The sequence below is a fragment of the Poromitra crassiceps genome (assembly GCF_964638095.1).
Source record: "Poromitra crassiceps genome assembly, chromosome: 19".
Lineage (NCBI taxonomy): Eukaryota > Metazoa > Chordata > Actinopteri > Beryciformes > Melamphaidae > Poromitra > Poromitra crassiceps.
The window spans coordinates 3,116,356-3,139,719 of record NC_139646.1 but is presented as its reverse complement, the minus strand read 5'-3'; the positions used below and the strand labels follow the sequence as shown (position 1 = coordinate 3,139,719).

The window sequence follows — 23,364 nt, the reverse complement described above, 5'->3', positions numbered from 1 at the left end:
TTTCTCTCTCTCTTAACTGAGCAGAAACACATGGTATTTCTGACCATAAGGGGGCGCAAGGGAGCAACAAAAACAGGTTCGGGCTATTTCTGACCATAAGGGGGCGCAAGTGAGCAACAAAAAACAGGTTCGGCTATGAATTACGTCATTTATGGTATTATTTTCTCTCTCTCTTAACTGAGCAGAAACACATGGTATTTCTGACCATAAGGGGGCGCAAGTGAGCAACAAAAACAGGTTCGGGCTATTTCTGACCATAAGGGGGCGCAAGTGAGCAACAAAAAACAGGTTCGGCTATGCAATACAGGGCTGGTTAAAGGTCAAGGTCTCCCTCCATCTCTCTCTCTCTCTCTCCCTCTTTCTCCCTCTCTCTCCCTCTTTCTCTCTCTCTCTCCCTCTTTCTCTCAATTTCAATTCAATTTCAATTTCAAATTGCTTTATTGGCATGAAAAGACAGCGCTTATATTGCCAAAGCAAATACACATATTAACAGTACAACAATAAGGAAATTATAATAATAAATGAATGTACAGTCGAAGATGTATAATGTACAAACAGTCAAAATTTACAGTCAAAGATATATGTATCTCGTGGTGTTTTAGGGCTTTGTGGTGGAAGGTTTGGGGGTCGCTTGTTTATTCGTTTCCTATGGTAATGGTAATACAGGGATTTATGGTGTTTATGAAGTGTGTGTGTGTGTGTGTGTGTGCCTCCAGCCAACTGACAGGCTAAGTCAGCCTCTTGGGATTCAGCTTCAGCCATCTCTCCATCTCTCTCTCTCTCCATCTACAAAGGTATTGCTGTTTGTTTTTAAGTGTTGATGTATGCATGTATTCATGCTTTGAATATGATGATGTAATGTCATGTGGAAGAACTGTGGGGGCATCCATCTCTCTCTCCCTCTTTCTCTCTCTCTCTCCCTCTTTCTCTCAATTTCAATTCAATTTCAATTTCAAATTGCTTTATTGGCATGAAAAGACAGTGCTTATATTGCCAAAGCAAATACACATATTAACAGTACAACAATAAGGAAATTATAATAATAAATGAATGTACAGTCGAAGATGTATAATGTACAAACAGTCAAAATTTACAGTCAAAGATATATGTACATATAAACTTCCCCAAAAATGGGGCATTCTGACTTAAATTTTTTACAGTTGTTCATCAGGTAAACAAACAGTAATTGTCAAATAGAAAATAAAAATAAAAATAAAATAAATAAAATAGGTAAAATAAATAAAATAAGAATAAGAGTAAAAATGAAATGAAATAAAAATAAAATAAAATAAAATAAAAATAAAAATAAAATGAGCTGGTGTGTTTCACTGGATGTCTCTGAGGTTGTGGCAGGAGGCCAGATATTTAGCTGCCAATATGCAGCAGTTTGGTTTTTCTCCTAATAGGTATTTAAGCTTGTCTCTTTCTGATTGTGTTTTGAATTCTTGGTATTTGTGTATAATTTTGGGGAAGAATGATGCTCTAATTTCTGCATATTTGTCACATTTGTCGACCGGTCTCTAGGGCCAGGCTGTGTCCACTGACTCTGTACCTAGTCAATGTCTTTCTTAATTTGTCATCAGTCACGGTGGTCAGGTATTCTGCCACCGTGTACTGTCTGTTTAGGGCCAAATAGCACTCCATTTTACTTTGAGTTTTTGTGGTGTCTTTCCAATGGGTGATGTATTTGTCTTTTTGTCTTGTTATAATTTGGTTGGGCCAGATTGTCTGTGGGGTGTCCTGAGGCTCTGTAGGGTTGGTTGAGGTTAGGGGACTGAGTCTCAGGACTAGTTGGCAGAGGGGACTCTTGTCTTTGTCTTGGTTCATCTCGTGGTGTTTTAGGGCTTTGTGGTGGAAGGTTTGGGGGTCGCTTGTTTTTAGGTGATTATAGAATTTGATAGCTCTTTTTTCAATTTTTATTTGGAGGGGGTATTGGCCTAATTCTGCTCGACAGGCATTATTTGTGGTTTTCCTATGGAGGTGTAGTATACTTTTACAAAAGTCCAAAAGTCCAAAAGTAAGTGTTTCGATTGGATATTTGTCCCAATTTGTAAAATGTTGGTATTTGCTCCTTCGTTACCCTTCTTGGGCATCAGCTGTGCATTCAGGCACAACAGAGCGTTGGAGCCGTGCTTGGGGTTAGGGGCATGCACAAGCCGGGCCAGTCAAAACCCGAAGTAGTTTTTTTAGCATGCTAATGTTGCTAGCATGCTAAGCTAATGTTAGCATGCTAATGCTAACATGCTAATGCTAATGCTAACCTTTTTTCATAGCCGTGTAACCACTCTACACACTATGAAATGTGGCGAGAAGCCCAAAAAAAAACTTTTACCTCGATCCGAGCAAGGGAAATTCTACTTCCGTTTTTTTTTTTACGCCATTATGCTAATTTTAGACGAGGAATCCAACGCGACCAGCCGCGACTCTCTACGACCTCTACACCAACCAATAGTCATGCCTGCAATATTGTCACAATATCTAGGTATTTGGTCCAAATATTGTGATGCTTGAGCGCTACATCACATGTGGCTTTACAACTGAACATTTAGCCCACACTTTGTAGAAAATACAGAGATATCGTGTATCACCATTCAGCCTAAAAATACAGATATGATTTTTGGTCCATATCGCCCAGCCCTAAACCTAAAAGAATACAAAGAACATAGTGTCTGTTTTTCACTTAATTATTTATTTTTTTATTGTGGACGACATTTCACAGCCTTGTGTTCGTCAGCCTCGGAGTCACACTGGCAGTCAGATCCGGCACTGCTCGTTGACACATGCGCCGATCTGTCTCCTGGTCGAGTTTTTGTACACAAAGTTCTCCAGCTGCGAAGCCGTCACGCGCTGCCTGTGCAGCACCTGGAAAAATTCCGAGCAGCCAGTGCAGTGGTAGTCGGGGAGGAAGGGGGCTGGCTTCTTTGCTGCAGGCCTCTTACGGCCCGACGCATCCTCCCGAGGTCGACGCTCCTGCTCCTTCAGCCATCCCTTTTGTACGAACGCTCCGACCCACTCGGGGACGTCCTCTTTAGAGTAAGGCATGATGCGCAGGACGTCGCTGGGAAGGGCTATAGCGGGCCGTGGGAAGCTGTCTGGGTCGCACAACTGCTTTGTCAGGACGGCCTGGTACAGGGTGCCTGCCAGGTCGAGTAGCTCGCCCTCTTCAGACTCGCCTCCGTGCACCGATATCCAGGTGCCGGGCACGTCGATGCCTGCATCGTCCAGCAGCGGCCTCGGCACGCTCACCGACACGCATGCATTTTTGGCGTGCTTGTTGTCAGTGAGCGTGACTGTGCGCTCACGGAGGGCCTTGGACAGTGAGCCCCCGAAGGCTCCGATTGCGCTGCGGTACACCTGTGCCGGGTTGAGTCCCATGTCGGTGACGATCGCTCTGGCTGCCAGGGCCCGATTCTGAGCGGACAGCTGCCACATGGCAATCCTGCGCGCGTCGATGGCCTCAAGCTCCTCGCGCCCACAGCTCGGCATCACGTGGAGAGGGCAGTTGTTCATCACGATCAGGAACGTGTCGTTCCCCAGTTTGAGTCTCTCCGAAACTACCTCGAACCTGTCGGCCAAGTGCTTGCGGCACACGGCCAGGCTCTCTTTGGCGGGTGTCGCGCTGTACATGTAGCGGGGCAGGCAGTAGTCCACCACGCAGTGTGCGATCATCTTGGTGTGGTGGTTGATCAGCGTGTAGTCAGCCTCGTGGGCCACCAGCACCCTGGAGCCCTCGTAGCACTTGCAGTTGGGCTGGTACGGGTGATGTATCAGCATCCTATCAGCCACCGGCTCGCGTCCCTCGCACCCCTGTGGGGTGGCCTCCCGACAGAGGCCTCCCTCGCACCCGTTCTCGTAGTTGACTAAATCCCAGTGTCCGTCTTCTTCTCCATCGTCGGAGATGACGAGGAGAGAGGACCGCCTGGGTCTCTTGCTGTCCCGAGGGTCCTCGGCGTCGACATTGGTAGCAGAGTTGGATAAGCGGGGCAGCGAGCAGGCCCCAAACATGGAAACGAGGCAGCCCTTCTTGGCATTGAGGTTGAGAGGGTACCTGTACAAAGCTGCCTCGCACGGCTTCACCTTGTTGTCGTCGGGCCTCATGGAGACCCTGGTAGACAGGCCCGTGATACGATTCAGACAGGTGTTCACCGTCTCGACGTACGTCGTCTTGACGCTCGAGCTCTCGACCCCGAGCCTGCTGAGCACCTCCGGCTTCATGTTGGTGTTCTTGGCACACTTGAGCAGCTCGCTCCATGGGAAGAAGCCGACAGCCATCTGAGACGACACCAGCTCTGCAGCGCTGCATGCGATCAGGTCCCTGCGCACTGCCTCAGCTGAAGAAAAGAGGTGGTTCAGGCAGTACTTCTTGTCTTTGTACAGCGTTGTCACCTCTGTGCGCTTGGTCGAGTCGTCATCGCTGAGCGTGACTGACACGCCCGAGAAACCCAGGTCAAAGTCCACTGCCTTGACCCGCTCGACCGTGTGGCAGCCGAGCGCTGTCTCGGCGTCGGCCAACCCCCGCCACAGGCCCGTGGCATGGTCTATCTCGACCTTGCGCCGATTGAACAAAATGCGGTCGCCGATGCTTAACTGGTGCCAGGGCAGGGTGGCGAAGCATCTGACGCTGTGGGGCTCGAGCTTGAGGCAGTCGCCTCGCATCACGCACGCGATAAAGACGTCGGCCATCGCCGTGTCACATGCGGAGCGCACACTCTTGACCGCGGAGAGGCCACGCACCTGCACTTCGACCTGGGTGAGCTCGCCCGTGTCCCGGTCGACCGCGTGACTCAGACTGACGTACGTCTTCATGGCCATATGGCAAACGACCGACGAGCTGTGCTCGTACTCGAGCTTGATCCTAAGGTTATCGACGAAGGGGCGCGTGATATCAAGCTCAGCTCCGTCGGCCATCCGGACCAGGTACGTGGGATAGCCCAGCGTCTCGCCGCCCTTGGGGTCCCTGAAGGCCTGCTGTGGCGAGTTGCCGGGCCCTATCAGGTACATCCGGCCGAGCACGTCATCGATTAGCCTCCTGTGCACAAACTCGAGGAAGGCGGGCACCTGCGCCTCGGCTCCAAACTTGCTCGCAATGGCCTTGCGGGCCCGCTCAACGAACGTCGCCAGCCTCTCGTCCTCGGCGCCCGGCGGAGCGTTGTCGACCCTGTCTTCCAACTCGGGCTCGGGCTCGTCTTCGGGCCCGTAGCCGAACGACACCATTACGCTGTCGGTGTCGCCGTAAACGATGGGGCACCTGGAGTCGAAGAATTGCGACACGCAGAGGTTGACTAGCGAGATCTGCTGCCTGCCTGCGGCTGAGATGAGAGGTCCGCACGCACCGGCCGTGCCATAGAACGAATTCATCAGGATCTTACACTCGAGCACCTGGAGCTCTGAGTAGGCGCGCTGCTCGTCACTGAGCACGGACGCCTTCAGCCGCTGCTTGCACTCGGCGCGGCGTTTGTAGTAGCGCTCCATGGACGAGTTCATGATGCCGTCGTCGCGGACGAAGCGGCGTGTCGCATCATCGTGCTTCATGATCAGCGAAGCGCATTTGAAGCCCTCGACCTCCCAGCTGTAACACAGCCAGCCCGACAGATTGTAATCGGACTCTGTTGGGGGCCAGGGGACAGTAGACTCGGATGAGATGTTGAGCGCGCTCATGATCGACGGGTACATGCTGGCGAAGTCAAAGGACAGCTCCAGGCCCATGCCCGGCCCCGAATAGTGAAGGCCTGTCAGGGGCGTGCACACAGAGCCGCCCTTCCACGCTTCCTCACTCACGTTCATGGTCCAGGGCCGCCGGTTGGGCAGCTTGCGGCCCGCAGGCCCAGCCATGCACCTGAGGTTGTCGAGCTTGTACTTGAGCTGGGGGACCTGCACCGCGTGAATGCTCTGAACAAACCCGCTGAACGCGCCTCCGCGACCGTGCACGATCACGTCGATGTTGAGTGTCGAGCGGCAGCGGTGGAACAGGCACGACACGGGATCTAGGACCTTGGCCAGCCTCGCGCACAGCTGCGAGTTGACCAGGTTATAGACGAGCACCTCGAAGAGGCCCTGTCCGCCTTGGGCAATCAGTTCGTCCGTGCGCCCGTAGCTCACGGTCGACAGCTTGTGCAGCTTATTACGGTCCTTGGGCGGCATACCCCGTGCTCGCCGCATGCCCTCGACGGCGTGAAGCACAACGTCGTTGAGCTTCATGCCGGGGCAGTCTAATGTGTTAGATCGGGTCTCTGCCATCCTGAACAGATCGATCACATTGGCACCACAGCTGTTCATCTTGAAGTGGCCCAGCTTCATCTTGCCCTTGTTGAAACGGTTGATAGCCTCCCTGGTGAGCTTTTCACAGGTATCGGTGCCCCGCGTGATCAGATCGCTCAGCTCCTTCAGCAGCGCGTCATACAAGTTGATCAGGCTAGGCGTCTCAAACTGGAAGACGGGTTGCAGCCGGCTGCCAAATTTGTTAGACACAAACAGGCTGTCCCACAGCGCGCGCAGCTTGGCACCATTTTCAGGGCTGACGCCGCTGTGGCCCCGGGTGCAGCACCGGCTCTCGTAGAAGCGCACGCGCTGCTGCAGCACCCTCAGGTCGAAGCCGGCGTTGTACACGTAGATCAGATCAATACTCTGGCTGGTCAGCGCCGTCAGCACCTGGCACAGCAGGGAGAACTCGCTGGTGCAGGCGTACATCCGGATTCGGTTTGGGTCACCGATGCCCACAGAACGTGCCACTGGAGCATTGTGGTCCGGGGGTGGGCCGGTGACCTTGGCTGTGTTGTAAAACACCATGAGGCTCTTCCTGTGTTTGCCATGCTCCTTACGTCTGTTCCTGCGCAGGAACACCAGGGAAACACAGGTAATCTCGTGCTGTTTGCCGACCATATCTGCGGGCAGGTTGGGGATGTTCACTTTCGACTTGCCTCGCGAGCCGGCCAGCTTTCCGGCCAGTTGGCGGGCGAATGCTTTGAGGGTCTCCACCTTCTTCTCGGTGCAGTAGGGGTTGTCTGCGGAAAACTGAGGACACTGGGTCGCGCGGTTCCTGTACTTCTCGTTGACCACCGTCTCAATGTCGAGGCACGCGCTGTTGTACAAGAAGCTGCGGTGCTTTGCGTCGAAGGCTAGCGCCTCAGCCTCTGAGAGCTCGTGGTCGTAGATCAGGTCCCGGAGAGACAGGGGCATCACCACAGGGGTGGTCAGCAGCCGGTCGACCTCTGTCTCGGGGAGGAAGTAGAGCCGGCCGAACATCAGGCCGGAGCACAGCGCCGGGACGTTGCCGTCGCGTGGCATGTAGTAGCCCTTCTCTCCGCTGAAGTCGCCAAAGGTGAGGGCTCCCGCCACCGTAGCCAAGTACCTGTTGGCCAGGGTGACGGAGGCGAGCGGGAAGACCTGAGCATCCACGGGCCTCTTGATGTCGTCCTGCCGTACTTTCAAGGGCACAGGCTCGGCAACCATGTGCTGTCTCCATTGGGCCTTTACGCGCTCCCAGGTCTCGGGTGAGGACTCACCCAGCTCCAGGTCGTAGCCCACCACCAGGGCGATGTCCTTCACCTGCATTGAGACAGTACAGCCAAGTAAGCGGTTAGGCCCATACACGGCCAGGGCCCTGCACAGCAGGCTGTGGTGCTGCTGGTCGTACATGACCGACTTGACGAGCAGTCCCACCAGGCAACGCTCGCGAGCCAGGTCGACGCTGCGCCAGGTGGGGTACATGTCTGGGAACGCGGACATGAAGGGGAACGGGCCATCCATAGCGGTAGTGGTGCTTTGCAGATACAAAAACCCTATCAGTATATGGAGGAGGGACTATATGCAACTTTACATGATAAGACTAGTCTCCGCCCCAGCAGCACACACAAAAATCTAAAACCAAAAAGGTGTTTTCTTCCAGGCGGAGCTGCTGATTGGGCCTTGGTGTAGGATGCCTCGGGCTCGAACCAAGCCGTGCGACAGTGAGCTCCTGCCACCGGGGGCGCCCCCGCGCACCCGCTACACTGCGGCTTACCCCAGCGTGAGTGTGCCCAAGTACAGGCATGTCATGTTCCTTGCTGTCGAGAAGACCCTGCTGTACGACAAGGGTTCAGATGTGTACTGCTTTGCAGCGCTCGGGAGCCAGGGACGCTCGCTGTTCCAACTGCTGCTCTATATCTCCTACTGCTTCAAGGGCAAGGTATTCCAGATCACTCTGGAGAACCCCCAGGTGCACCATATGTCGCCGCCGATCCGTGAGGACTTTGCAGAGGCCCTGCTCTTCTGCTTCGTCCTAGACCTGTCTGAGGACCCGCCGACCGACGCACCGGCTTCGGCCGGGGAGCCCGACGTCAGCGATGACAGTGACACCGAGAGCCTCGAGGACATGGGCGTGTTCATGGACCAGGAGACGCCTGCGCTGGGGATATACGAAGAGGCCTTCAACGCGTTCATGCGGCTAGGCCTGGTGAAGCACAAGGTATCGTCACTCAACTACGCCATGATCAACATGCGCGACAGCAAGGGCGAGGTGAGCGCTGGGTTCGCCTGCCTGGACTACGTGTCCGACACCTTGGTTTCGAGAAACATGGACAAGAGTAAGGTGCGAAAGTTGATGGGCTCGGCGTACACACCTGCCTGCTCGTCGGGCAGCAGATCGCACGCCGTCCCCGCCACGATCCAGGACCTGAGCCTGGAAGCTCTGCGCGAGTCTGTGTCGACGATCGTCGACTTGGACTTCCCGCATCAGGGCAAGCAGCTCTTCCACTCCCTGATGGATGCCATGTTGGCCGAAAACCTGTTCTCTCAGGGTTACTTGGCCAAGGCGTACAATGCGGGCCGTGAGGGCGACCGAACTTTCCTGGTGAAGCTCCAGGACCTGGTTGACAAGTTGGCGGCCACCGGAAACGCAACCTGGGTGGACACGCATCCCTTGATCGTGTTCGAGTACAAGATGGACTCGCTGATCACCAGGGAGCAGCCCGCAGCCTTTCTGGACATCATTCTTCACAAGCATGTGCCGCTGCCCCAGGGCCTGCTGAGCAAGACGATCAACGAGCTGGGTGAGCGGCGCAGGATGGCGCCGCTCAGCGCAGTTTTCCTCGATGGAGGCTGCGGTTGCTTGGACGAGTGCACCCGAGAGTGCGTGGCCTCGTACGCTTGCCTGTACAACACGTCGGACGAACACCCGTTCCATATAGTGTCCCAGGGGGATACGTTAGAGAGCCTGTTCCCGCACCTGGCCAAGCTGAGCCGCCTTGCCAAGGAGGTGAAGACCAAGTGCAGCGACATGGGCAGCCTTCCGCTGCCCATGTTTGAGAGCATGGCTACCATGGTGTACACGTGCCTGGCCGAGGTCCGGTTCAGCGCGCCAGAGCGCGTGGAGAGCATGTACACAGGGCTCCGGTCTCTTACCGGCGACTCGCGGTCCAACTCGGCCCTGTCACTGGGCCAGCGGTGCCCCGAGATATACAGGGGTCTGTACAGAGGCATGGCGGAGACTGCCACTAGCCACGGCTTCGACCCGCTCAAGCTGTACGACCGAGCGCTGGTCTCGCACCTGTTTGTGGAGAACTTCAATGTCCACCGGCTGTTCCAGGCCTCGACGACGTTCAACTACGTGATCGCCAACACGGCGCCTCGCTACACGATAGAGCGGTGCATGCTGTTCAACTTTACGCCGCCGGGCGAGGGCAAGACGTTCATCAACAAACTGCTATTGCGGCTATTCAGCCAAGTGGAAGGCTGCATCGAGACCTTGACGTCGTTCACGCCGCAGTCGTTCAAGTACCACAAGATGCGTACGGCGTGGACGGTCATGATCGAGGACACTCACAACTCAGACAAGAGCGCGCACGGTGTCGACCGGGATTCCTGCAACATCCCCAACGTGTTCAAACACCTGCTCGACGATAGCATCGTCGAGAGCAACGTGGTGTTTCGTAACCAGGCGTTGGGTGCGCTAGAGACGAATAAGGTGCACTCGGTTCACAACTGCGGCTTTGTGTGGACCGCCAACACGCTCGACTTCGCCAGCCCGGCCTGGCTGGACCGGTCCCTCGTCATGCCCTCCGAGTTCACGAACAGCGCATGGCGGACGCGCTCTACCCAGGAGATCGCAGACACGGTGAGCGAGCAGCATATGGACAAGATCGCGGCAACGTGCCTGTACAGGCAGAACCTGGTGCAGTGCACCAGCATGATCGCCCACCACAGCCTGATGCAGTTCAGCGAAGCCTTCGACACAGCCCGCACCAGCTGCATCGAGGTGCTGAGGTCGACCTACGTGCTGCACACCGGCAAACGGAGCAAGAACAACCAGCGGATGCTGGGCATCGTCAATCAGATGGTGTTCGCCGAGGCTATGAAGCTCGCATGCCACTTCGTCTTCGACCTCTGGGTGCCTCCCTGGACAACTGTGCGCAGGAGCAGGCCCGACGACAGTGATGGCCACGTCCGCTTCTTCAAGGACCTCAACGCGGCGCGCATGAAGGCCCTAGACCAGCTCTCGTTCGGGCAGGTCTGCATCGAGGTGGCCTCACTTTTCAAGCTGTGCTCTGCCGCGTGCCTCCCCGACATATTGCCCAAGGTCATCGACACGCACAGCAACTTCGCCTGCCAGGTCCTGGTCTACGTGCTGCAGCAAGTGTACGAGCAGAGCTGCCTCAGCCTCTCCTTCGAAAATGAGAGCATTAAGGTGGCGGGCATCGAACAGCTGCACTTTCCCCCGGAAAAGCTGCAGACAAGTTCGGTGGCGCATGAGATGCTGGCAAAGTGCGCCACGTGCTCCTTTCCGTCGCGAACCCGGGACGGCGACACGAGCCCCAGGACTCTGTGCTTCTCTGCAAAGGAAAAGAAGGACCGGCCGGATGGCTTCAACAAAAAGATGCCCTACAAGACTCAGTCAAAGATTTCCTCCGTGACCCTGTCCCTTGAAGTGGTCTACGACCTCCTGGCTCTCTATGCTCCCGAGAGCCACCGGGCCTTCTGGGACAAGGTGAGCACGGCCATGGTCGACGCTTATCAGCGAGGCGATGTGCAGGTGGCCGGCGGGGGGTTCTTCAACCAGACAACGGCTGCAGCCGGCGTCGACGGCGACGCCTCGCTAGCCCTTCCGCGCACCATCTCATTCACCCTCGACTTGAAAGATGACACAGTGCAGAGCTTGATCCTCGAGGGGACCAAGGGGGTGCGCACACTGGCGGAAATGTCCTTCGTCAAGAGCAGCAGCCTGGAGCGGCACCGCTACAACTGCTCGGCCCCAATATACTACGGCGCGGTGATCCACAACCTGCCTGACTCACCGCCCGACGCTTATAACGAGGACCACGTCAAGGAGGCTCGCGCAGGGCCCAGGGGCACCTTCCACGGGCCCAGGCTCAAGGTGTGCTCACCCGAGTACTCGGGCGTGCCCATCTTCAATCTGAGTTCCTTCTGCAGGACGCGCACCGTCTACCACCAGGGCTCGATCAAGTTGACCCTCAGCGAGGAGCCCCATGGGTTCGAGGCACACCGCAAGGCCCTGGAGGAGGACTGGGAATGGAAGGACGCCGTCACAGCGATGAACAGCATTTACTCCGAGAAGTTGTTTACTATTGAGAACCTCAAGGCTGACTACGCCTCTACCATGGCCTCAGTACGTCCGGGAGACAAGCTCTCCAACCTGGAAGCTCTGCGCAGGAGGGGCGCGTACGTTCGGGCCTCGGCGTCCTTTGCGGATGAGAACCTTCAACTGGGCTACGCCTCGGCCGGCGGTAGGGGCGAGCCATCGGACAGGGAGCCTCTGTATAGGATCCGAGGCTCCCTCATTCAGCAATCTCAGTCCGACGAAGAACACGATGCCACCGAGCGCCGTCCAGGTAGCAGGTCTTCTGAGTCTGAATGCGAGAGGCCTCTCCGCATGCTCTCGCAGTCAGAACAGTCACAATACGATGACGTAGAGGCCAGAAAGCAGAAAACAAAGCGTCACCGTAAGAGGTTTCCCGCGGAGGAAAACGGTTCCCCGTCCGGCCGCAGGTACAAGGAGAGGCGTAGCAAGACACTGCACAATGCCATCTGAATCTGTGTGACTCTTCTGTATCTTGTCTTTGGTGTGTTCCAAATACTGAATGTGTGTGGGTCTGTGGGACAGTTGGAGCCCGGTTTGGTGAGATGGTTGATTGTGTGTGTTTTCTACTTTTTTGGAATAAAAACAATACTCTCGGATCTTGTTTTTGTGTAACTTTTATTTTCGCTCGTCATTGTATGTAGGGGAGAGTGGGGTGAGTTGTGCCACTTTTTACTTGAGATGTCTTTAAAGTGAGGGCATGACAGTAATGCCTCCAACTACAATCTGTAAATATATTTCAGGATGTTGTGCACCACTGGGAACACTCCCTTTGGATCTTAAATAAACTGTTAAAAAAATATGGCTATTCTTAAAAAAGTGGTCTCTTGGCACAACTTGCCCCCGGTGCGGGGTAAGTTGTGCCTTTGGAGAGAATACGTTGGGGTAAATTGTGCCATTGATTACTGAAGTAAAACAGAACATTTTCATCTCATATACTGTAATGCTATATCAAAGCAAGACAAAATAAAGATAACACTAAAGTCCAGTGTACTATAACAGGGTTAAACAAGGCTAAACGGTAGCAGCAGTTGACCTACATATTTAACATTTTCAGAAATAAAGATTATGTTCAAAATGAACAAAATTAACTATCACAGAGCCAGGCTACACTTGCCAATACTGCAATATTCTTCAACAAGGTCTATTTAAACATTTAAGAACAAAATGAAATAAAATTTCACTAAATCAACTGCAACTGCACTGACACAACTTAACCCAGGCCTTTTGGCACAAATCACCCCATCCCCACCATTTTAACAAACTTGTATCATATAGCTGGTTTGGAGCTAACAGTATAGCCTCATATTGTAGCTTACTAAAACACTAACACATGTGTGAAATGTTTTCAAGCTTGTCTATAATTGTTCAGACACAACAATCAATAAACCTTGATCATAAAAAAATTACTTTGAGAGGCAAAAAACATTTTTTTGAACATAAATGTGCTTAGCTCTTGTGCCATCTGCCTCCCTTCTTTGCAGAGTGAGTAAAATTGATGCCTCTTCAAAAATGTGTGGTCACATGACCAATTTCTTCTATGGTTTTCTAGATACAAGGGGTGGCACAACTTCCCCTCTGGCACAACTCACCCCACTCTCCCCTACACAACAAACACCAAAATCGTTCTCGTTTTAGGAAACAAAATCAACCAGAATGTGAAAATCCACCCTACCACCGTGTGCACACTGCACACTGCACAGTTCACCAAGCAGTCATCATCATCATCATACACGGACCAGAGATCGCAAACCCCAGACCCCCAAACACAACCCTCGCCCCGGTTCCCTGGTCACCAAGTCCCTGCCGTCACAGCACGGCCATCTCCGAGTTTTCGTGATAGAGTCTGAATGCGGGAGGCCTCTCCGCATGCTCTCGCAGTCAGAACAGTCACAATACGATGACGTAGAGGCCAGAAAGCAGAAAACAAAGCGTCACCGTAAGAGGTTTCCCGCGGAGGAAAACGGTTCCCCGTCCGGCCGCAGGTACAAGGAGAGGCGTAGCAAGACACTGCACAATGCCATCTGAATCTGTGTGACTCTTCTGTATCTTGTCTTTGGTGTGTTCCAAATACTGAATGTGTGTGGGACAGTTGGAGCCCGGTTTGGTGAGATGGTTGATTGTGTGTGTTTTATACTTTTTTGGAATAAAAACAATACTCTCGGATCTTGTTTTCGTGTAACTTTTATTTTCGCTCGTCATTGTATGTACACAACAAACACCAAAATCGTTCTCGTTTTAGGAAACAAAATCAACCAGAATGTGAAAATCCACCCCACCACCGTGTGCACACTGCACACTGCACAGTTCACCAAGCAGTCATCATCATCATCATACACGGACCAGAGATCGCAAACCCCAGACCCCCAAACACAACCCTCGCCCCGGTTCCCTGGTCACCGAGTCCCTGCCGTCACAGCACGGCCATCTCCGAGTTTTCGTGATAGGCATGCGTGTGAGTGGTCATGATCTTGTAGTCGCCATTGACACAGCTGTAGTACAGCGCATGCACAACGGTGGTGAAGAAGCACTTGCTGATCGCATCAAACTGTTTCCAGCTGCTCATATCGGGCATAGGGCTGGCTGCCGGGACCCGGTGCACCAGCCTGCCCTCCGTCAGCGGGGTTGGCCGGCACGCTGTGCCGACGCTCGGCATCTCGTACCAAGCGGCCAACTTCACGTCGCCCGGGTAGCCCATCCGCATCACGCCTTTGGGCAGCTTCCCGATCGCGGCGCAGGCTATTCCGACGTCGCCCTCCACGTAGATGTGCGTGAAGTACGAGCGCCTGCGGTCCGGCGGCTCGGGTAGCTTTGCCCTGCCGGGGAAGGTGTCCAGGTCAGCTACCATGTAGGAGAATGTGTATTTCTCTTGAGTGAGATCTATGAGCTTCACACAAGCAGGCAGGCTGCCGACGCCGTGGAGCCATGCGACGACGGCTGTCTCGGCGACGTGAGACTCTGAGTCGTTCTGCCACACCAAGGCCTTTAGCCCATGGATCCTGGGCACAGCGTCGTAGCACTCGCTCAGCAGGTCACCGGCCTTCCACCGCAGGTCCACGATGCACCTTTCTTTGCTGCGCAGGCCGATGTCGACGAGGTCGCAGCCTGTGTAGTTGGACCCCGGCTTGATGACGTGCAGGGTCTGAGCGTCGCCGTACAGCCTGTTGCCGTACTCGTTGATGCTATCCCCTGATACCGTCCTGTGGATGACGTACATGGCGCTGCAGCTGTCACTGCCCGGGAACACTCTGATGGGCAGCTTCGCACGCATGTTTTTAGCCATGCTGATGCCGTGCTGTTCCAGTACATCCATGAGGTTTGCTTTCTCAGGCCGCGACTGGCTGTACAGGTACAGCCCCGGTGGCAGCCCGTCCGACTTCCTCAGCCGGACCAACACTGTGACACCGCACCCGGGAGGGTTGACCTTCCTCAGGTGCAATGTCCATTGGTAGGCTCGTGCCACGGACACTGATTCCTTGGGCCACAAGATCTTGGCTTGGTCCTTAAGGCTCGATCCTCCCTTGCCCGTTATAAGGAGCGTTTCTTTCCACCGGCCGCACAGTCTAATCTTCTTCCTCTGGCTCAGACCTTCTTTGCACCGCTCCTCAGCCTTACCGCTCTTTGTGTCTTCATCCCTGGTATCATCGCCCCCCGCGCCAGCTGCCGCCAGGGCCCTTATTATCCACGGCATTGAAGTCCTGTGCTGATCGCAAATGGCCTCCGGCAAAAGGCCTAGCTGGCTGAGCGGCTCGTTGACGGCACCGCGAACGAACACTTTGTCACCTATCACGGGCACCGGTTCGAGAGTCAGCGCTCTGATCAGCTCACAGCAGAGCAACGGCGATGACGGCAGCTTCGACATGTTCAACACTCCGGCCTTCACAGGCCTCGTGCCTGACATGCTACGCGTTGCGTGTGCCGAGAAGTCGGCCAGGAATCAGGCTACGTGCGGCAACAAGTGCACGGTCCTATACAGGAAACTCTCATCGATCTCGCACGAGCCGCAGCGGCCGCTCGTGGCTCGCGCCGTTGCCAAGGACACTGCCACCAAATGCCTGGTGTGTGAGATGAGCCTGGTCAAGACCAGCAAGCTGTCTTCACGCTCGGGGATAGTGATCAACTGCGGTTGTGGCAATGTGCGCGTGTGCCTGGTGTGCTTTAAGACCCCCAGCGCCGACGTCGAGCCCTGGTACGCCCAGCAGCCCCACCTCCACGACTGCTCCACGCTCAAGTTATTCTTCTGCGGCGAGTGCAAGTTATTTAACAGAGTCCGAGAGAGGATCTGCTGCCGTTGGGCGTGCCCCCAGTGCGCAAGAACGATCGAGAGATGCCGCATCTGCTCCGCGCCCGTCCCTACTGAGCGCAGGGAGATGCAGAGTCTGTGGACCGAGCCGAGCGGCTCGGTCGCAGACAGACGAGAGGGCCCGCGGCAGGCCAGCTGCGAGGAGGAAGGTCCGGGGAACGCTGCCGACACCAGCGAGGACATGCCCGAGGCTTACAGAGAAGCAAACAGGGAGCGGGTGATAGCCAAGGTGACGCGATCAAAGTACCTGGAAGCGAAGGACATCCAAGTCCTGTTCGCCGACTTCCTTCCCGACCCGAAACGGTGCACGTGCTTGCCGGACGAATTCCCGGGCGTCATGTGCCCGGGCTGCACGCCGCTGCTGACCGTCATGCGGCTACTGAGCGAGAACACAGATCCTGTGATGGCCAAGTTCGCCAAGGACGCTGTGCCGGGCCGGGCCCTCGTCCGTAATGTCTACAACAAGGCCCTGCTGCAGGCCATGTTCACCGACCCCCGGCTACCGCCGTGCGCCAACGGCGTCGCATGCAAGGGGATGTTGCTGCGCCGGCCCGACGGTCAGGTCCATTGCAAGCCCCTGCCGTCGCTGCTCTCTCCCGAGGCCTACCGGACTCTGGACCCGGAAACCGACCCGGTCGAGCCGTGCTCCTGCATCCTGTGCCTGCTCTTTCACCAGACCGCTACCGTGCTCGCCAACGCTAGCGTTGAAAGGCAGAACCTGGAGCCGCTTCCCAGAGAGCCGGTGTACTACTTCAACATCAAGCTGGCTCATGATGTCGGCGTCCCTGAAATCTCCATCCAGGACTGCGGCATCCAGCACCTGATCCGCTTCCAGGGCCGGGCGGGGAGCTACAAGCCTGAATTCTACTACGACTGGACGGAAATGCTCGGGGTCCTCTGCGTCGACGACAGCGGCTCTGTCATCTTCAGGCCGTCGCCGCAGTAGCACAGAAGGAACCCAGCATCTCATATCGTCGTATATGTGTCTGTTTTCCTCAGAGAAGCTGTGTATATAGGATGTTGTACAATTTCTACTGCAACGCCTAGAATTAGACAAAGCTGTCGTGTGTCCTACGGATGCCCAATTGATTGATTGAATGCTGTCTGAGGCTGGGCCGGAGGGGACTGGGGACCTGGGACCGTCGTGGCAGTCGGGAGGGCTGTGGTGATTGTGGGACCAGGACCAGATTGTGCTGACGGAAATGTGCTGACCAATGACAAAAAATAAAAACAATGTTCTACAAGAATCATCAGAGTATGCATTTCTTATTTTATTCTTCACAACATTTCACAGGTTATGACAGAGAAGCTTTAGACCAGGTTGTACATGAACAACCTTCGTCTAGTTCTAGGTTCCTCTAGTTCCGATAGAACTGCCGGCGACTGCGTAGATGTGCTGTGGTGTAGCGAGGCGCGGCGTACCATGTCGGACTGAATGATAAGAGTATGCATTTTTATTTTATTCTACATTTCACAGGTTATGACAGAGAAGCTTTAGACCAAGAGGCATTGTGCGGGAGGAGAGTGTTCTGTCAGAGGGCTACCGATTCGTCGGGGGGAAAGGATTCTGTCAGAGGACGTCTGTCAGAGGGCTTCTGCTTCGTCGGGGGAGAGGATTCTGTCAGAGGACGTTTCTGTGAGAGAAGGTGTTCTTTGTAACTGGAGGATGGACCTCCTGTCCAGGGGCGTATATATGGGTGTAACTCGAAGCAGAGAAGCAGAGAGAGAACTCTCCAGAGAGCTCCAGTATAGGATGCCGACATACAAGCCGAACAGCAGACTTAAGAGTCAGGTTTCTATTCCGCCTAGGCAGCCACAGCAGTTTGACCAGAGGTGTGGAGACTCGCCACACTCGTCTTCGGGCTCTTACGGGCTGGAGGGACGTAATCTGAACGATCGCCTGTGGCACGCACCTCACAGGCGGCCTAGAGACGGGATGCCTGGATGGGATAAAGCCAGGCCATTGATGGGGGGCAAACGGCACAGCTCGGAGGACAGAGCTCCAGCACCCTATAAACTCAGCAGGTCATCGGAGGGTAGGGAGAGCAGACCGCCTGGAAGGGGCAGCATGTCACCGCTGACAGACGGAAGAGGCAGCCACCGCTACGTGGACCCCAGCACGATTTTCGACTTTAACAGCAAGAGGAGTTCGAAGCAGAGCGAACCTGGGGGGAGCCAGAGAGAGAGATATGCCTGGAGCTCCGCGAACTCGTGCGAATCCGCACAAAGACAGCCAGCTTCGAATGGCTTTGGAGGCCAACGTGAGCACTTCCTGGAGGTCGACCATGGTCTACTCTCTGAGGAAGAGACATCCTGCACGGCCTTAGAGAAAGCTGTTGCCTCTATCACCCCGGCTGGCACAGACGTGGTGACTCTGGACACGCAACAGATTGAGACTGAAGAGATGGAGGAGGAATCGGAGCACGAGCAGCCCCAGCATGGAAAGGTAAGGAGTTTGGCAGTCTATCAGCAAACAGTGCTATAATGACAATGTTTGGCCTTGGCGTGACAGAATGTATAATCCTAGCACATTTGTGTCTGTTTCTCAGGAGTCTGCTGCTGCACGCAACCTAAGGAACAGAAAACCTTGGACCGAGAACAACAGCGAACAAGACAGCGACGACACCAGCAGCAGCAGCAGCAGCAGCAGCAGCAGCAGCAGCAGCAGCAGCAGCAGCAGCAGGGGAAGCAGCAGCGACGACGGCGACGACGGCGACGACGGCGACGACGGCGACGACGGCGACGACGGCGGCGATGGTGATGGCTCGGCGCCAATGCCTGTCGACGACAGGGGAAGCAGCAGCGACGATGATGGCGGCGACGGCTGCGATGGCGGCGATGGTGACGGCTCGCCGCTAATGCCTGTCGACGACGAGCTGGCCGCGATCAATAACGCTTGCTCTGACGCCTTGTTTGTAACAACAAAGCAGTCTGACGCACTCTTTGAGGAGCTGGAGGAAACACTCTTCGACAACTCAGAGATGCCCTCGTTCATGGATATTACAGCAGAGATAGAGAATCTGACCCAAATACTAGAGGCACAGCCAGTCCGGAACCCCGCCCAGGCGTCGGTCTCTTCTTCCCATCCTCAGAATTCCTCCAACGCGACCAGGAAGCAACCTGCCCAGATCTCCCTGAATCAGAGGAACCCCGGCCAGGCGTCAGTCTCTTCTTCCCGTCATCAGAATTCCTCCGACGCGACCAGGAAGCGACCTCCCCAGATCTCCCTGAATCAGAGGAACCCCGCCCAGGCCTCGGTCTCTTCTTCCCGTCCTCAGAATTCCTCCAACGCGACCAGGAAGCAACCTGCCCAGATCTCCCTGAATCAGAGGAACCCCGGCCAGGCGTCAGTCTCTTCTTCCCATCCTCAGAATTCCTCCGACGCGACCAGGAAGCGACCTCCCCAGATCTCCCTGAATCAGAGGAACCCCGCCCAGGCCTCGGTCTCTTCTTCCCGTCCTCAGAATCCCCCCAAAACTCCCAGGAAGCGACCTGCCCAGATCTCCCTGAATCAGAGGAACACAGCCGGTTTGCAGGCAGAGAGAAGAGTGCAGCCCGAGGGCCAAAAAAGAAAGTTTGAAAGATTGCAGGGGGCATTGAGGAACAGGATCCAGACCAGCGATCACCTCAGCCTGTCCTGCTATAACAGTAAGGCATACATGCTGGACTGTATTATGCAGCTTCTCGAAATGACGACCTGCAGCCTCTGCCAGGTTGTGTTCAACACACAGCTGTACACCGACAGCTACTACATCCAACTCAACAGGGCCGTGAGGGTGGCCTGCGAGTGCATCTGCTGCTTCAAGTGCTACAAGACGAACGGAGGATGCGAAGAGCACAATCTTACATCGAAGAATGCCATCTCGTCGTGCCCAGGTATAGACATGATAGTCCTGAAAGCTCTGTTTGTGCACAACCACAAATGGAACATGAACCTGGTGCCCGCTGATGAGTTCAAAACCCTCGAAGCTCAGGAACGTTATGTCCACACCATGATAGAGAACCAGCCGGATATCACACAGCAGGTTTTGCTTACAGGTAACTTAAGTGTCCCTTTCGAATTTGAGTCAGTTTCCAAGTTTGTGTGTCTTTGTGTCTGTGTAAACGTAACTGATTTTCTGCTCTCTTCTCTATTGCCAGCCTACAGTAAGCTGCTGGACGCCAGGGACAGTATGAGTTTCAAGTGCCTGGAGAAAGTACCGCTGGATTTAAGCTTGCGCTACACGTGCATCCCCCACCTGCCGGCTTTCTGGAACCATGTCGCAGTCGGCCTAAACAGGCCCTCACCGGCCCAGATGGTGGCTAAAGACGACAACCTCCCCCGACTCTTCCATGTGTCCCTACCCGCCGGGCTGGTATTTCACTGGTGTGCCTTTGTGCTGGACACAGCAGTGATTTTGGCGATGTGGTTCACGCAGAACGACCAGATCCTGGGGCTAGACCGAGCTGAATACAACCTGGCCAACTTCAACAACATGACCTACGCTTTGAACCTGTGGCTCAAGTCCCAGTACAGTAGAAACGTTGAGGTTGTCTTAGGCTGCAAAGCTGTCGAAGAGAGCAGCTTGGTGGGCTTCATAGTCAAGATCTGCCAGCTTCTGGAGCTGCCGGAGGGTGGGCAAATGCCACCCTTGTATCCTGCGTCTAAGTCTGTGTTTAATGTTGAGAAGAAGGACTACATCGAAACCCTTTTCAAACGTCCTACTCAGGTGGCTGCGAGTGACATCGATCTAAATCAAGAACTAATCTGCCACCAACCATCAGTCCCTTCAGTCCCTTTGATGGTGAACGATTGCTTCGGACCTGCCTTGTGCAACGTAAACACTGCCCAAGTACAGTTTTTCTGATTAATGGCCTGCATTTATATAGCGCTTTTATCCAAAGTGCTTTACAGTCAGTAGGTACATTGACCCATTCACACACCGATGGCGTCAGTTTACCATGCAGGGTGCTGGCACACCAACGGGAGCTATTTGGGGTTCAGGATCTTGCCCAAGGACACTTCGACATGCAGACTGGAGGAGCCGGGAATCGAACCAACGACCTCTTTTATCCAAAGCGATTAGTGGACGACCCGCTCTACCTCCTGAGCTACAGCCGCCCTTAGAGCATCAATTACTCTATTACTGTCTACCACTGTTATAGTCAGAAATTCTATGATATTGGACCCAGGTCCCAATATTGGTGACTGTACTTGGTGCTTTGTACAATAAGAAAAACAAGTGTGTGTGTGTGTATCAACATGACATTAAAGTGTATCATATATTTTTTTATACTTAAGCTGTTTTTATAAGACTATTATTAAAAACATTTTTGTTATGATCAATCAATTGAAATTTGAAAATTTGAAAACTCTACAAATTCAATGTTTTGTGTTTTTAACCCATTGTACCAGAGCATCTTAAAATGTACCTGTTGTACTGATGATATAGCTCTGAAACATAAATAAAATATTCGATCGATTGATACTTGGTGGTTTTAGTGTGTTTGTGTAAAACATGTGTTGTTTTGTATGCAATTCTTAGGTGTATTGGTTATGTTTGCAAAAAAGAAAATAAATAAAAATGAACACCTCAACCCAATCAGTTCCGACTCCTTGTTTGTCTGTGTTTTTGCTAGTGGGTGTCATATAAGGGTTCACCTTGCAGTTCATTTTGTGCGCAGTGTGGTGCTAAGGATGGTTGACAATGAACACAGCACAATAAGGACAACACCTAAGGTGCTGGTGAGAAAAAGTTTAATGAACACAAGGCCTCTGACAAAGCCCTCTCCTCCTACAAAGAACACCTTCTCTAACAGAAACGTCCTCTGACAGAACCCTCTCCTCCCACGAAACACCCTATCACAAAATGCACATGTGACAAAATGCTCCTCTCACAAGATCCTCTCAACGACGAAACATAAGGCATCTGACAAATAGGGGCGCTATATCCTCTTACAATGATATAACTCTCTTACAAATATCCCCGTCTTGTGAAAGTTTAATCGTCTTGCAAACTTGTTTTTTCAGAGGGAGCACCGGTATATACAACTACAACTATGGATGATACAACAGTGGTAATGTTCAGATGGAGCGTGACGCCCGAACCATTTCGACCTAGGATGTGGTTTCCCTCTTTTCCTACGCTCAGTCCCTTAGACATCCTAAAGAATGTGAAGGGTCAATTCTACCTGCACTGCTTTGAGAGGAAAACGGAGCAGGATGCTGAGCTCCCGACAAGGAGCCAATACCTGACCCTGGTCATGCAGGAATCGACGAGGGCCGCCCGGGAGGAAGCGGTGGCTTTATGGAGTACTTATATATGTTAATTGCCTATATGATCATATATGTCAATTAATATTTGGATCACATATATGATCCTCACATATATATGCATATATCTCAGATGGGTTTGTATGCAGAGTGCATACGTGTACATATATGGTGACATATATGTGGACCTTGTGTCGGATGTATGTCCATATATGACATATATTACCTTTCCGTATTACAGCGACACTCCAAATTGTACAGTTTGTCACGCTTTGAAAGATGTCATACTGCTCCCTTGCGCTCACTGTCGCAACTTGTGCTATGTGTGCAGAAACACAGTCTGTAACTATTTCAGGATGTTTATTTGACAATAAATAACCTAATATTTGAACCAGCTGTTTTCGTGTCCTTCTTTAAACTCTGTCTTCAACTGACAGCCAGTTTAGTACAATGAATTGGGACTGGCCAACATGGGTTCTGAAAGGTAAATTTAACACAACTCTCATCAGTTTGTTATAAGATGTCTGCAGTTTCGTCTTGATACACTTGGGGTAAAGCGGGGAGCTTCTTAACACTGCCTCACAACACTGCCGCTCTGACAAAAATGCCTGTCATGCTCACCATTATTTACCACTCTTCTGTTCTGCAGTTCTATGAAAAGTCACCTAAGACTACATGGCCAACACGTACAAGGCAGCGGTGTCTGCTCTGATCCGGGATTGCCGTCTGTACCACGTGCAGACGGTGGAGGCCAACAACCTTGCCGGGCTGCTGTCATGCATGCGGGTCAAGGACCCCCTGGGCCTCGACGAGGCCCTGGACTCTGAAACCGACACGGTAGAGCGGCTTACATTTCTCTTCGAGAGAAATAGCCTCTTGAACTTGGTGGCGGTCGTCGACAACGAGAAGCCTAATCTGAAAGCCAACACCGAGTGGGTAGTGGCGATGGTGCGACGCGACGAGGACGACGGCGAGCCGGACACCCTGGTCGTGTTCTACGTGCTGGGCAATCGCAAGAAGGAGTGTCCTGTCCAGAGCCATCCGACACTGGTGTATTGCCGCTTGCTAGCCCAGAAACCCGTCACGGAGCTCTACCCCGAGTTCTCGAGGTTGGGGCGCAAGCAGACGGCGGTCTGTGTCTGCTACGAGGACCGGCCCCTGATCGAAGGCTTCAACCCTTCCAGCTACAAGACCCTGAGTGATGTGGTGCAACCCGGTCCCATCCTGGACGGATTCGGC

At 53.7% G+C, this 23,364-nt stretch overlaps 1 protein-coding gene across 1 annotated transcript in view; it reads left to right on the top strand.

Annotated features, from left to right (window-relative positions):
* Positions 1-1,881, top strand: part of b3gntl1 (UDP-GlcNAc:betaGal beta-1,3-N-acetylglucosaminyltransferase-like 1) — a gene marked incomplete at its 3' end in the record, with an annotated part of 17,223 nt that extends 15,342 nt beyond the window's left edge. The window contains exon 7 of the mRNA XM_083655275.1: positions 1,843-1,881. Coding sequence (XP_083511401.1) covers positions 1,843-1,881 — 39 coding nt within the window. The remainder of the gene's footprint in view (positions 1-1,842) is intronic.
* Positions 1,882-23,364: the final 21,483 nt, after the last annotated feature.